We start from the raw sequence: 13,814 nt of genomic DNA, 5'->3' as shown, positions 1-13,814 counted from the left end.
AAAAAAAAAAAAAAATGGCAATGAACTGATTTGGTGTTTCACTGTTTATCATCAGGTTTTGCTGTTACAGCAGTTGATCTTCCTTCTCGAATTAGTTACTGAGATTAGCAAATATTACGGTGATAAAATTCATCGTCAAAACATCCTTTAATTTCGCTAATTCATCACGTAAATTAGAATTTTAATCTAATTTAATAATAAAGCTCTTTTAACATTAAAACAAATTAGTCGACCCCCCTATAACACAGTTGATTTTTCCGTTTTGTATGAATTCCACGTTGTACGAGTCACTTAGATTTTACAAATACGTGAGCCGTTCACAGCCCAGCACACGTAGTTGTAAAATCTAAGTGACTCGTACAACATGGTATTCATATAAAACGGAATTATCAACAGTGTTATATGGGGTCGACTATACATGCTCCATTTTTTACACTATTTTGTAAGCAATTAAGATATATACAAAAAATTTATTTTAATATTTATAATAGCTTTTTTTGTTGCAGATAAAATGATGATTTTCTTAATTATCCTGTTGAATATCGAAATTATCACTGCAGTCAATCATAATGAAATTCCATCGACTTGTTCTCTATCGGATTCTTGCGAAGATTCAAGAGCTCGTCTGTTGAATGACATTCGAGAAAGACGATGTTTATGTGATAAAGAATGTGTGACTTACGGCGATTGCTGCAAAGATTCAGATTATGGTCCTCTTAACCAAAATTCCAGTTTTCACTGTCACGTATTTACTCAATTCGGAGGAGTTTATCTAAAGGATACTTGCAGAGAAGAATGGACGGATACAGATGTTCGAGAAAAGTGTGAAGAACAATTACCTATGGAAGATCCTTTATTGCAACTTCCATTAACCAATCGCGATACGGGTATCACGTACAAAAATTATTATTGCGCTCTTTGCAATAACGCATTGGATAATTTAGAAATATGGTCATTGCAACTCGATTGCATGAGCCTAAAAAATTATAATAGTACTTATGGAAATATAACTTCAAATTATCTACTTGAGAATTTAAAATTCGACGAATATGACATGAAATGGGGCATAGATATAATGGCCGAAAATGGAAAATTTTATTTTTATGGATGCGATATTAATCCCATTATGCCGGCATTATTAGAAAATAAAATTAGATTATGTATAGAAGTGAAATCTGAATGCGATTTCCAATGGGATAATGAAGAAATTAGAGATTTATGCCATTCTTACATGTCTGCAATTTATCATTTAGACGAAGGATTTAAAAATGTGCACTGTGCAATGTGTAATTTTATCGATCGGAAAGAATTGACATGTCAGCCAGTAGAAGGACGTGAAAATATTTTCAGGACTTTCTCTGCTAACTCGTTTTCTGTACTTTTTGACATAAAAAATGTAGCTGATAATGTTGGTCAAATATGTGACCAGAATGAGATATACGACGTGTTCTTCAAACGATGTCGAACACTTATCTGTGAAAAAAGCCTCGTACGTCACGATGGTAAATGTGTAGAAAAACTTATCCTTTATCGAAACAAAAGTGAAAACATTTACTATAATAAATCTATTATTGATTTTAATTACGACAATGAATCGCTTTCTGACACGAAAGTTGATTGTGTCAAAGTTGAATTGTCATCGGAGAATTACATCGTTCTGGATAACAAAACAGTTTTCGTTCCGGCTTATAATCAATATTTTGAATATCCTTCATACGTTATACAAGAAGACAAATTACTCCTGTGCGCTAAGTTATTAACCATTAAAAAATCTAAGTTTACAGAAGAAATGGGATACATTACTATGGCTGGCTTGGGCATATCGATATTTTCTTTAATGTTGCATATAATTGCTTTTTGTATAGTGCCAGATATAAGGAATTTTTCTGGGAAGAATCTAATGTGTCTCGTTACTTCCCTTCTTCTGGCGTACTTATTTTTTATTATAGGACAGTTCACTTTTGAACAGAAATTTGCCTGTAAAGCTATCGGTATTACTACTTATTTCTTTTTCTTGGTTTCTTTTTTTTGGATGAATATTTTGGCATTCGACGTGTGGAGAACACTAAGAATGGCCACTGCGGAATTGAGAGTTTCGAGCGGTAATCAATGGAAGAGATTTTTGTTATATTCTTCTTATTGTTGGTTGATTGCAATTGCTATAGTAATATCATCTGTACTGATAGATAACACTGAAACAATTCCAGAAGAATTCAGACCTCACTTCGGCAGTTATTATTGCTGGTTTGGGAAAAGTACAGCCTTATTAATTTTCTTCGCTGGACCGGTTGCGTACGTAATGATAACCAATATGATTCTCTTCACTTTAAGTTCTCGAATGATTCTGAGAACTACAGTATCTTCTACTAATAAATGCAACAGTACAAAGAGAAATTATAAGCTTTATCTCCGTTTAGCTTTGATAATGGGACTTACATGGATTTCTGGACTAATTGCCGGTTATTTGGATCATGAAATTATGTGGTATGCCTTTATATTATTGAATACTCTTCAAGGAATGTTTATATTTGTGGCTTTTACGTGTAACAAAAAGGTATGGAATGGGATTAAACTTAAGTGGAATACATTCAAACCACTTACCGCATCCAGAACTTCCAGCTCGAATTCGAGTGGTTTTAATTTTCATATCCAAACTAGGACCCTTTCCACCAGATTATCCAAACAATCCTCTAGAAGTAATTCTAAAGAGTTTACTGCTTAAACATTTTATTTTAAAATATAATCATTTTTTTATAACGAAATATCGTAGTACAATATATATATAGTACAGATGTTAATAACATTTTACTCAGGTTATTTTTAACAATGATGCGCTTTATCAAATGTGGTGCCAGTGATTCAAAATATATTGTATATAAATTATGTATATATTTACAGTCGACCCCCCTATAACACTGTTGATTTTTCCGTTTTATATGAATTCCGTGTTGTACGAGTCACTTAGATTTTACAAATACGTGAGCCGTTTACAGCCCGGCACACGTATTTGTAAAGTCTAAGTGACTCGTACAACGTGGAATTCATATAAAACGGAAAAATCAACAGTGTTATAGGGGGGTCGACTGGTACTACATTTTGTTTTATTCAATTATCTGTCATTGTGTCGATTTTTTTTTAATATTGAAATATACTTAAGAATGTAAAATATAAGAACAGTGACTCTGTTCGTGTTCAAATAATTGTAATTTTAAATGGTAGACAAACTGAACGTAACGTAATTTTTTTTTAATTTTGCAAAATAAATATGTTGTTTGATGTATTAAACTGTTTAAAATCTTTTGCATCCTCTGCCAAGCTAAAATAATAAAACACTCCATCACGTTTAATCGTATCAAGAAGACTTCAAAGTATATAGTAAATACTGATATCACGACATTAATCTGTAGTAAAATATTTAATCGAATCTTTAAAACTAATTACAGGTGTGCAACACAGAGTTCCAAAGCTATGCCGGGCCGAGCGTGGTCAGGCATAATAATAATTCATTAATACAACTCTCGCTAATTATACACTTCCCATGTGTCTAAAGCATACCACGGACTGCTAGAAACTTAATTTACATTTAATATTTATTTATTTTACGTTTGACACACGCACTGACACTCTCGTCTCTCTTTAGAAGCCATTAAATTTAAACAAAATACATAACGAGCACGAGTATATGCATAATCTATGGCAGGGATGGACAACTTTTTTCTATATAAAGACATCATACAAAAGGGAAAAAAATGCCGGTAAATCACAATTATTTATTCCTATTTAATTATCAATTAGCATTTGATATACTTAACCCTCATTAAACTGTATTTTTAGCCCCAGCCGTTTATTAAAATTAAGTCGGACAAACTCTTTATATTAATAGAGAGGTTGCGGCCGACGTTTTCATCTCTCAAACGTGAACGTCGAACGTCGAGCGCCGCTATCTTGTAAGTGGCGCTCGACGTTCGACGTTCACGTTTTACAGATGAAAACTTCGGTCGCAATCTCGCTATTGCCACCGAATTTTCGCGTGATTTACACGTGTTTCTTTCTGATGATTGAATTTATTTCAGTGTAAACATCGCACAGTAACTAAGACACAGTAGACTATGGATATACTCACGCAATGCTGGAAAGAAATTTACTTTTTTCGCGATTTTTTAAAATATTAAAAGTTTTAAATTAGTTTTTAATACGATTTTTAAATATAAATTATTTCTGGTATTGTCTGGTAACGCCGCTTTAACACAGCTGGATAAGCAGGCCAATGACATAATTCGTTTTAAATGAAACGGGCTACGTCATTGACTTATTTATCCAGCTATATTAAAGCCGTTTTTCAGGTAAAGCGCCCAATTTTCTACCGAAATGTTGTGCTGCCATCTTTTGGTACTATTTTGAACGAACAGAACCATAAAAAAATATAGAAGGAATAATTATCAACCCAGAATGACATACTGTAATATCTATATACATATATAATTCTATTTGTAAAAAAATTTGATAAAAATTGTACACTGCTGGCCATTAAAATTGCTACACCAGGAAGGAAAACATAGCAGAATCATGTTTATTGTAGATATATAGTATAATGGGCGTAAGACTTGATTAAATTGGCAGGTAATCTTGAGGTGCAGAGCACCCAGCATGTTGTACCTTTCATGCAAATTTTGCGTTTGTTGCGCGCCCACGGTATAGCAATTTTAATGGGCAGCAGTGTAGCCTTCTTGGCATTGAAATGGGTCTTTTCATCTCTTCTGTTGGTCCATTTGATTCAGATGAACTCAAAAAAGAATTCTACTACTTGTGAAATGTTTTCAAATGGAATGTTCTGACTTTTGACTTCTTTATCTTCGCCTTTTTCCATGTTTATACGTGATCTTCTTGCTCAAGGGACCCACCTTAACAGAACCTCTAATAAAATCATTCTTTATTCTATCCTTCGTTGACACTCCACACATCCATCTCGGCCACCTCCATCTTTCTTTCTTGGGCTCTTGTTATTGCCCATGTCTCAGCTCCATATAACATTGCAGATCTAGCAACTGATTTATACAATTTTCCTTTCAGATTGCAGCTAACTTTCCACATTGAATTCTTAGAGTTCAATCCTCCTCCCATCTCGACAAATGTCCCAGGATATTTAAAACTCGGAACAAAAGGGAGCGGCACATTTTGGATTTTAATATTACACTCATCTCTACCATTCAGGGTCATATAAGCTGTTTTAGTTCTGCTAATCTTCATGCCCCTTTCTTCCAAAACTTTCCTCCAATCTTCCAGTTTCTTCTCAGCCTTGGTTTGGGAAAGTTCGCACAGCACATCGTCTGCAAACAGCATACTCCACGGAGCCTCACACTTCACGTCACACATCAACACGCCCATTATCAGGTCAAACAAATAAGGGCTAAGGGCCGATCTTTGATGCAAACCAACACTAACGAAGAACCCTTCTGTAGTGCCCAGACTACTCTTAATTTGGGTCTCTGTTTCCTCGTACATTTTCTTGACGAGCCTAACATATTTTCTGAAACATTCTTTTCCCTCAAACATCTCCATATCTCTTGCCTTGGTACCCTATCATACGCCTTTCTAGATCTATGAACACCATTTGCAAATCCTCCTGCATTTCTCTGTTCCTTTCCATCAGCTGTTTTAGAGCAAAGTCGTACTCCTTTCCGGCAAAAAGTCAAACTGTTTCTCTTCAATCTCAGATTCCTGCCTAATCCTTCTTTCTACAATTTTCTCCCAAATCTTCATAGTATTGGACAATATCTTTATACCTCTGTAATTTCCGCAATTCTGTACATCCCCTTTACCTTTAAAAATCGGCACAAGAATGTTCTTTCTCCATTCATCTGGGATCTCCTGCTGCCAGAGTTTCTTCATAAGGTCCCAGAGGATATCAATTTCCTCCTTACCCAAGCCTCAACCGAATCCGATCAGTGTCCTTTCCCCATCTTCACTTTCCTAAGCACACTTTCCACTTCTTCTCTGCTAATATCTTGCACCACTCCTTCATTTGCCTCTCCATTCTCGTATAAAGTTCTGGGGTTTTCTTCATTCAATAAATTCCTAAAATATTCTTTCCATTTTTCCTTGACCCTTTCGTAATCTTGCAATACCACTCCTTTATCATCTTTAATCGGTTTAATAGAGGTAAAATCTTTTGATGCCTTATCTCTTGCTTTGGCAATTCTTATCAACTGCCTTTCACCACCTTTTCTTTCGAAAACTTTATAAGCCTCTTCTAAAGCTTTTGCTTTCGCAATAGCCATCGCCTTTTTAGTCATTTTATTTGTCAAATGATACGTTTCTTTATCTTCAGGCCTTCCCATCAAATTCCATCTTTTCTTTGCCTCTTTCTTTTGTACAGTACATCAGCATTCCACCACCAAAGTTCCTTTCCTTCTGGCGATGTCCTCCCTGAAGTTTTTCTCAAAACCCTCTTCTCCAATTTTCAAAATGCAATTACTATTCAGCAACCACCATGTTTGCACCTCATTCGGAAACTTGATTTCTTTTAACACTTTTATCTTAAACTCTCCTTAATTCCTCCCCTTTCAATCTCCACCATTTGATCCTTTGTTCAATCTGGCTAACACAATTCTTACAATGGCCATAAGAAAGTCACAATTCACCAGAAGAACTATATGTTGTGCAGCAACACTTTCTCTATTTAACACCTTACTGTTTCTCACTTCACTCAGATGTCTTCCACGGCACAAGAAAAAATTAATCTGGCTGGATCTACCTCCACTCATGTATATAACCAGATAATTCGCTTTCTTCTCAAAGTAGGTGTTAACTAGCGCAAGGTCAAAAGCCACAGCGTGATCGATCAGTCTTTCTCCCACACTCAACCTCCCAAGAACTCTTCTTTCTGCATTCTTCCTCTTCCCAACAAGACCATTTAATCCCCCCACAGATTAATCTCTCGTTCATAGGAACACACATTTTAACTTGGTCGAGATCTGACCAAAAGTTTGTCTTTTCTTCTTCTCCACTACCTAGCTGAGGAGAATACACACGTCAAACACAATCGTAATGAAAATTCAACCAACGTCCAACTTAACGCTCATAATTCTATCACACCTTCGTTTAACTTCACAGACTCTCTGTCTTTTAGAACTTTATCAATTACGATAACAACTCCATTCCTTTTTCCTTTATTCGCACCACTCACAAACAGCTCGTACCCTTCACCAAGTTCTTTACCTTTATTATTTCCTTTTCATCTTGTCTCTTGCAGGCACAAAATGTTCACGCTCCTTCTCTGCATAAGATCAACCAACTCTCTACTCTTCCCATTCAATCTTCCGATTGTCTTCTTCCTCTTCTCTTTCTGGACTAACTTCTTTATCCGAACCCATCCTTGGTTCGGTAGCCCCAGTTTATTTGACATAGTTTTCTTGCGACATGATTACGCATCGCTTCGGGGGTACGTCTTAACACAGTTATAACTTACTTGTAGTCTAGCAAACATTCCATGTAGTTTTGGAATAGGTTTTTACGGCCGGATGCCCTTCCTATTTGTTATAAGGCTAATATTAACTTCTGTTTCACTTGCATGAGAATTTAAGTCATGCTTCAAATACGAAAACTCGTATTTATGCACTATTTTCTGCCCGTTCGGATTCTTTTTTTTTTTTTTTTAATCTACTGTATATGTAAATTACCTTAGTGTAAGAATTACTGTATTTTTTAAAAAAGAATCTCGCCCTTTTAATGGAGACGGTCCTAGAATTTATGAGGCCCTCGAGAATTTTTTGAGGACGATTAAAAGAGCGATGAAGGTAGAGATTAGATTTATTTGGGTTTACGAAGCAAAACGAATATAAAAGAGCATTCGTCGCCGGAAAAGACACTACTAAAATTGTTTTGTTTCGCTAATAGTTCATTCTAAACAAGAAAAAAAAAAACTTAATTGCCCATCTTTTATTTTCCTCTCTACACAAACGTGTTAACTTCCTGTACAAAGTTTATCCTTGTATCTATACTGTATTATACTAAGTACAATATTATATTACAATATCCTGTAATATATTGCAGTATATAATTTTTAAAAGAGTAAATAACTTCCGAAATATATACAAGTCGACCCCCCCATAACACTGTTGATTATTCCGTTTTATATGAATTCCGTGTTGTACGAGTCACTTAGATTTTACAAATACGTGAACCGTTCACAGCCCAGCACACGTATTTATAAAATCTAAGTGACTCGTACAACACGGAATTCATATAAAAAACGGAATAATCAACAGTGTTATAGGGGGGTCGACTATATACTGTATGTGTGTGTGTCTGTTAACTTTAATATCTGAGGATGGGGTAAAGATTAACAAAAGAAATTTGGCATACTAAGGGGCTAATACTATTACATTTTCGTGGTTAAAAGTCGAGGGGTTTTCGTTCTTATTGAATTATTTCTTCCGACATCGATTAACATTCGAGTTCCTATTAAAAACCCAAAATTATAGTATGGAATCTGTTGTAGAATATACTATTTAACCATCAATTTTATCAAATTTCTCAATATATTTCGCTTATTTAAATCATTATAAATATAATTGAGGTTCCTAAAAATGCACTCGACGTTGTAAATATTAAAATATTTAAGATATAAAAGTATAAATAGGACAAATCTCTTTGTTCCCGTTTATTGACTGAACAGTGTCACACGATTTAACTTACAGATCAGACTTTATCAAACAAGAATGATGAAGATAAATCGCACGATATCATCTTTTAAACCGGACATAATCACATTAAATTATCGAATTATATTGTTATTTATTTAATTAGGACAGAGCATGGATTGTGTTTAGAATCGATAGATTATAATATTAATAAAAAAAAGATGAAGATCAATGTAATAAAATCATGTCAATGCCAACAATTGTCCACATTTCTAAACGTAAATTTTCGTTAAGAAGGGTCGTGATAAAGTGCTTTTTGTTCTTTAATTATCGTGTTGCATAATTTATACGGAGTTGATGTCTACACAAATCCTTGACAAATATTTTTATACAAAATAAGGATTTAATTTATGCCATAAATTTATTAATGTAGTTTAGATAGAGGCATAAATACTCGTTAAAATATAACTAAGAATCTTAAAGTAATAAGTTATATTTAGAGGAAAATTAGAAAAATTACAAGCATTCTAGAACCATCAAAATTCATTTTTTTTCTTCTGTTAAACAGAGCGAAGAAATCGATACTTATTATTATTACAATTTGTTTTTTTTTCTTTTCTTAATTTTAAACTAAAGAATTTATTATATCCTGATTGACAACTTTGTTAATCGGGCAAAAAAATTCCTTAAAAAAAAACTAACAATCAAGAAGGAGAATTATTAAAAGATTACATACAGTCGACCCCCTTGAACACTGTTGATTATTCCGTTTTATATGAATTCCATGTTGTACGAGTCACTTAGAGTTTAGAAATATGTGTACCGGGCTGTGAACGGCTCACGTATTTGTAAAATCTAAGTGATTCGTACAACATGGAATTCATATAAAACGGAATAATCAACAGTGTTATAAGGGGGTCGACTGGTATTTCAATTAGCTAACTTATAAAATCTTATATTAATACAAGCTATAAATATTTTAAATTATTAAATTATTAGTTCTTTCTAACATTTAATGAGCAATAAAGATGTAATAATTTATAATTGCAGAACGTAAGCATTTCTAAATAATATAAGAAGTATTAAATAATTAATCTATTGTATTCTGTGTTAAAATAGGTTATACAATTAGGGAGATTTATAAGAGAAAAAGGATAAGGTTGAGGTGTAAAGTATAATAACACCTTTCCTTTAGAGTCAGAGGAACAACACTACTTTCGTTTTCCTTTAACACAGCTGTTGTCATTCGTCGTATTAAAGCGTACAGAGCCTCAGGAGTTACCTATAAAATAAGCACTTCGTACAGTCAGTCATTCAACATGTTTGTTAGGCGAAGTACAGCCTTCCTGAGTGTTATAATAGTTATACTAACTATCGCGTGTGTAGGTCTCATAGTACATACGGTTCGTACTAACTCCGGGGATTGTGTTAATAATAATAATTATCGAGAAAATCCCGGTCCTCGATATAGCAGCAGCATAGATATCGACAGTAAGAGTGAAATAACCATCACTACTACAGAATTTCTATCCACCATTACAGATACTCCTCCTCCATCTAAACAGCATCCTTGGGATTATTATCGTCTTCCTTCGAATGTGATTCCTTTAGAATATGATTTACTTCTCGATCCGAAGATAGAAGAAGGAATATTTTCTGGACGAGTGAACATCAAAGTCGATGTGAAAAAATCTAGAGATAATTTCATCGTTCATTGTTATAAAACATTAAACATCACTGGTTCTTGGATAAAGAAACGAGGAAATGATATCAAGATTAATAATAGTTTTAAATACGAAAAAAATGAATTTTATGTCATAGAAATTGAACGAGTCGAGCCAGGTCTTTACGAACTTATGTTTGAGTTCAAAGGATCTCTGGTTGGTTCCATTATTGGTTTTTATAGAAGCCAATATAAGGATCCATTCACTGGAAAAATACAGTAAGTAAATTTTATAAATTTCTCTTACTATATAACGAAATAAATATAAAACCTTATTTATCATTTATCTCATAAATATTTGATTATTTTAACTTGTTATGAATGCTGACATAAGGAAAAATGGGCGTATAAAGGAATGTTTTTAACATTTCTGGAAATTATTATGTAATTTCGTAAATCAAAATGCATTACCTCACTCGTTGACTGTTACATAAATTATTAACTATTGATGTTCAAACAAGTTTTTTCTCTGTTCTACTTCGAATAGATGATATTTCTCCTTAAAAGCTACCGTATTGTGTCGAAAAAATACTCCACCTTATGACTTTCTATTACTCTACTTAAAACTTACCAAATAACCCATTTTCTATTTCTTTTTTAGCATTCAACAAATGTTACAAAACGTTTTTTCCCCCCCTTTCTTTTATTTATTCATTAATATTAAAAAAAAAAATAATGCAACCTCACCATGAATTTAGTTATATTTTAATGCTATAACAATTTAAATTTTCTAGTGTTTTTATTACTGTTTAAACCTATCTAATTTTCGAAAATTTAACCTTCACAGATACTTAGCCACATCAAAATTCCAACCGACGTATGCACGAAGGGCTTTTCCTTGTTTTGATGAACCGAATTTTAAATCAAATTTTACCATTTCCTTAGTTCATTCTGAAAATCTCATCCCACTCTCTAACATGCCCATTGATGTGAGTTATTATTCTTTTATTCCTGAAAATATTGCAAAAATAATAATTATTATTTTTCCTTTAACTTTTATTACACGTGTGGATAAATATTTCGTAAGACGTATTGTTTATATAACACTGTTGATAATTCCGTTTTATATGAATTCCGTGTTGTACGAGTCACTTAGATTTTACAAATACGTGAGCCGTTTACAGCCCGGCACACGTATTTGTAAAATCTAAGTGACTCGTACAACATGGAATTCATATAAAACGGAATTATCAATAGTGTTATAGGGGGGTCGACTGTATATNTCTTTTCCTATAATTTGAAGATAACATGTATACGGCCCACCTGAAGTCTATGAAATTCAATTGAAACCTGCATCCACTGAAGGGTGTTCGTCAATGATTTAGAAGGAAAGAAAACACTGTGATGTCTTCTTCAGCATATTGTTAAGATAATTTTATATTATCTATAACAATTTAGAATGCATTCATTATATATACAGAATATAGAAATCGCAATTGATCCTTAATACAGTCAACACCCCTATAACACTGTTCATTATACCATTTTATATGAATTCCATGTTGTACGAATCACTTAGATTTTACAAATATGTAAGCCATTCACAGCCTGGCAAATGTATTTGTAAAATCTAAGTGACTCCTACAACATGGAATTCATAAAAAAATGGAATAATCAACAGTGTTATAGGGGGTCGACTGTATTTCTTTATTTTTTTTTTCATTTTTAAAGAAATTAAACTAATAAAATCTTATAATATTTAATTCGTAACATTTTTAAGTATTAAAATTAATAAAATTTTCATAAAATGATGTAGAAACAAACGAAAAATGGCACTAAAATCGTGACGACTTTTAAGGAATCCGTGCCCATGGTGACGTATCTGGTCTGTTTCATCGTTAGTAATTTTCAATACACTTCCGTTAATTTTACTAAAAATAGAGAGGTGAGCCATATTTTATAAAATACACTTAATTAAAACAAAAAAATCATTCATAATTCTTTTTAGATACGAGTTTATTCCACTCCGCATCAAATAGAGAAGACTCAATACGCTCTTCAAATATCCAAGACAATACTAACCAAATTTGAAGAATATTTTGGTATAGAATATCCACTACCTAAACAAGGTTATAAATCTTCATTTTTTAAAGGCATAATTACGAATTAAAATGTATTAATATTAAAAATTATAATAAATATGCTTTACAGATCTCATTGCAATACCCGACTTTGTATCAGGAGCCATGGAACATTGGGGAATTATAACTTTTCGTGAAGTTAATTTGTTATTCGATAAAATTACAACAACTCCTAAACAAAAAGAGAGAGTTGCAATAGTTATATCTCACGAATTAGCTCATATGGTAAGTTTTTATATGTTATTTTTACTCGCGAATATATTTTTTTAGATGTATAAAATCTCATTTCTTTCTCATTTAAGTGGTTTGGAAATTTAGTAACCATGAAATGGTGGGATGATCTATGGCTTAATGAAGGTTTTGCATCGTTTATCGAGTATAAAGGTGTCGATTGGGTCGAACCGAATTGGAATATGGTGAGTTTTATCGAGTTTAATGCTTCATAAATCAGTGGCATCTTATCTTAGAGACAATTGTCTGAAGACTTATCAAGAGGGGACCCCCAAAACAATCTTTTATAGAGAAATTTTTCTGCAAGAAGTTCCCCAAAGAAAAATTTCTGAAGTCCCCTAATTTAAATTTGCCTTAGCATCATTCGCCCGTGTCGTAAACAATACTAATAAGTAATTTTTTTAATTAGTTGGATCAATTTCTAATTGACGATGTACAACCTGTTATGGAAGTGGATGTTAGTAATAGTTCGCATCCTATTATTCAACCCGTTGGCCATCCCGACGAGATAAATGAAATCTTCGATATTATTTCGTATAGCAAAGTAAGCAAATTCAATCGTAGAATTTAAATAATAGACTAGTTTTTACAGTATTATAATAATTTGAACTGTGATAAACAAATTAATTATAGGGTGCTGCAGTACTTAGAATGTTAGAATTCTTTTTAGAACCAGAAAATTTTCGTAGAGGAATATCGGTAAGATTTTTTTTTCTTTAATCGAAAAAGAAATAAATTAATTACAATAGAGCATCGATTATCCGAAAGAATTCTAGTCGGAAAATTTAAATTTTCGCCATTGCTGTGGCGCTGCAATCTTTGGCTATGTGTTGGGCTACTCAAATATTTTACGTTTTTGATACTAAATTAACTTCTGAAGTATAATTTTTTATTGTTTTTATATTTTTCAATATATTTATTTTGTTCGTATAAAATAAAAAAATAATTTTTAACGATACAATAGTCTTCGTTAGGCTTAACATCGACGAAAATTCAACGCGAAGCGACACGCAACGGAGAAAAATTTCAACACGGAATAAATTAATATATTTTTTCGTACATAATTGGTTATCCGAAAAATAAGTTATCCGAACAACCCCAGTCCCCAATTGATTCGGATAAACGACGCTCTACTGT

At 32.9% G+C, this 13,814-nt stretch overlaps 2 protein-coding genes across 2 annotated transcripts in view; both read left to right on the top strand.

Annotated features, from left to right (window-relative positions):
- The first annotated feature begins 510 nt into the window (after positions 1–510).
- On the top strand, positions 511–2,953 carry LOC111640063. The gene has a single exon (XM_023386070.1). It carries the CDS (start codon positions 512–514, stop codon positions 2,720–2,722), a length of 2,211 nt encoding a protein of 736 aa, XP_023241838.1. The 5' UTR covers position 511; the 3' UTR covers positions 2,723–2,953.
- Positions 2,954–9,960: 7,007 nt separating this feature from the next.
- The window catches only part of LOC111640053 (glutamyl aminopeptidase-like), a 15,589-nt gene continuing 11,735 nt past the window's right edge, over positions 9,961–13,814 (top strand). Inside the window, exons 1-8 of the mRNA XM_023386058.1 lie at positions 9,961–10,584; positions 11,153–11,294; positions 12,122–12,250; positions 12,314–12,434; positions 12,517–12,671; positions 12,749–12,862; positions 13,087–13,221; positions 13,311–13,388. Coding sequence (XP_023241826.1) covers positions 9,962–10,584; positions 11,153–11,294; positions 12,122–12,250; positions 12,314–12,434; positions 12,517–12,671; positions 12,749–12,862; positions 13,087–13,221; positions 13,311–13,388 — 1,497 coding nt within the window. The 5' untranslated portion in view covers position 9,961. The remainder of the gene's footprint in view (positions 10,585–11,152; positions 11,295–12,121; positions 12,251–12,313; positions 12,435–12,516; positions 12,672–12,748; positions 12,863–13,086; positions 13,222–13,310; positions 13,389–13,814) is intronic.

This window comes from Centruroides sculpturatus, unplaced genomic scaffold (genome assembly GCF_000671375.1).
Source record: "Centruroides sculpturatus isolate CEXI.00-Female unplaced genomic scaffold, Cexi_2.0 scaffold1258, whole genome shotgun sequence".
Taxonomy (NCBI): domain Eukaryota; kingdom Metazoa; phylum Arthropoda; class Arachnida; order Scorpiones; family Buthidae; genus Centruroides; species Centruroides sculpturatus.
Note: the sequence above shows the minus strand (reverse complement) of the source record. Positions and strands in the feature narration are given on the sequence as shown.

What these genes read in the sequence shown, in the direction of transcription:
- LOC111640063 (XM_023386070.1), top strand. Translation starts at nt 512, where the DNA reads ATGATGATTTTCTTAATTATCCTGTTGAATATCGAAATTATCACTGCA.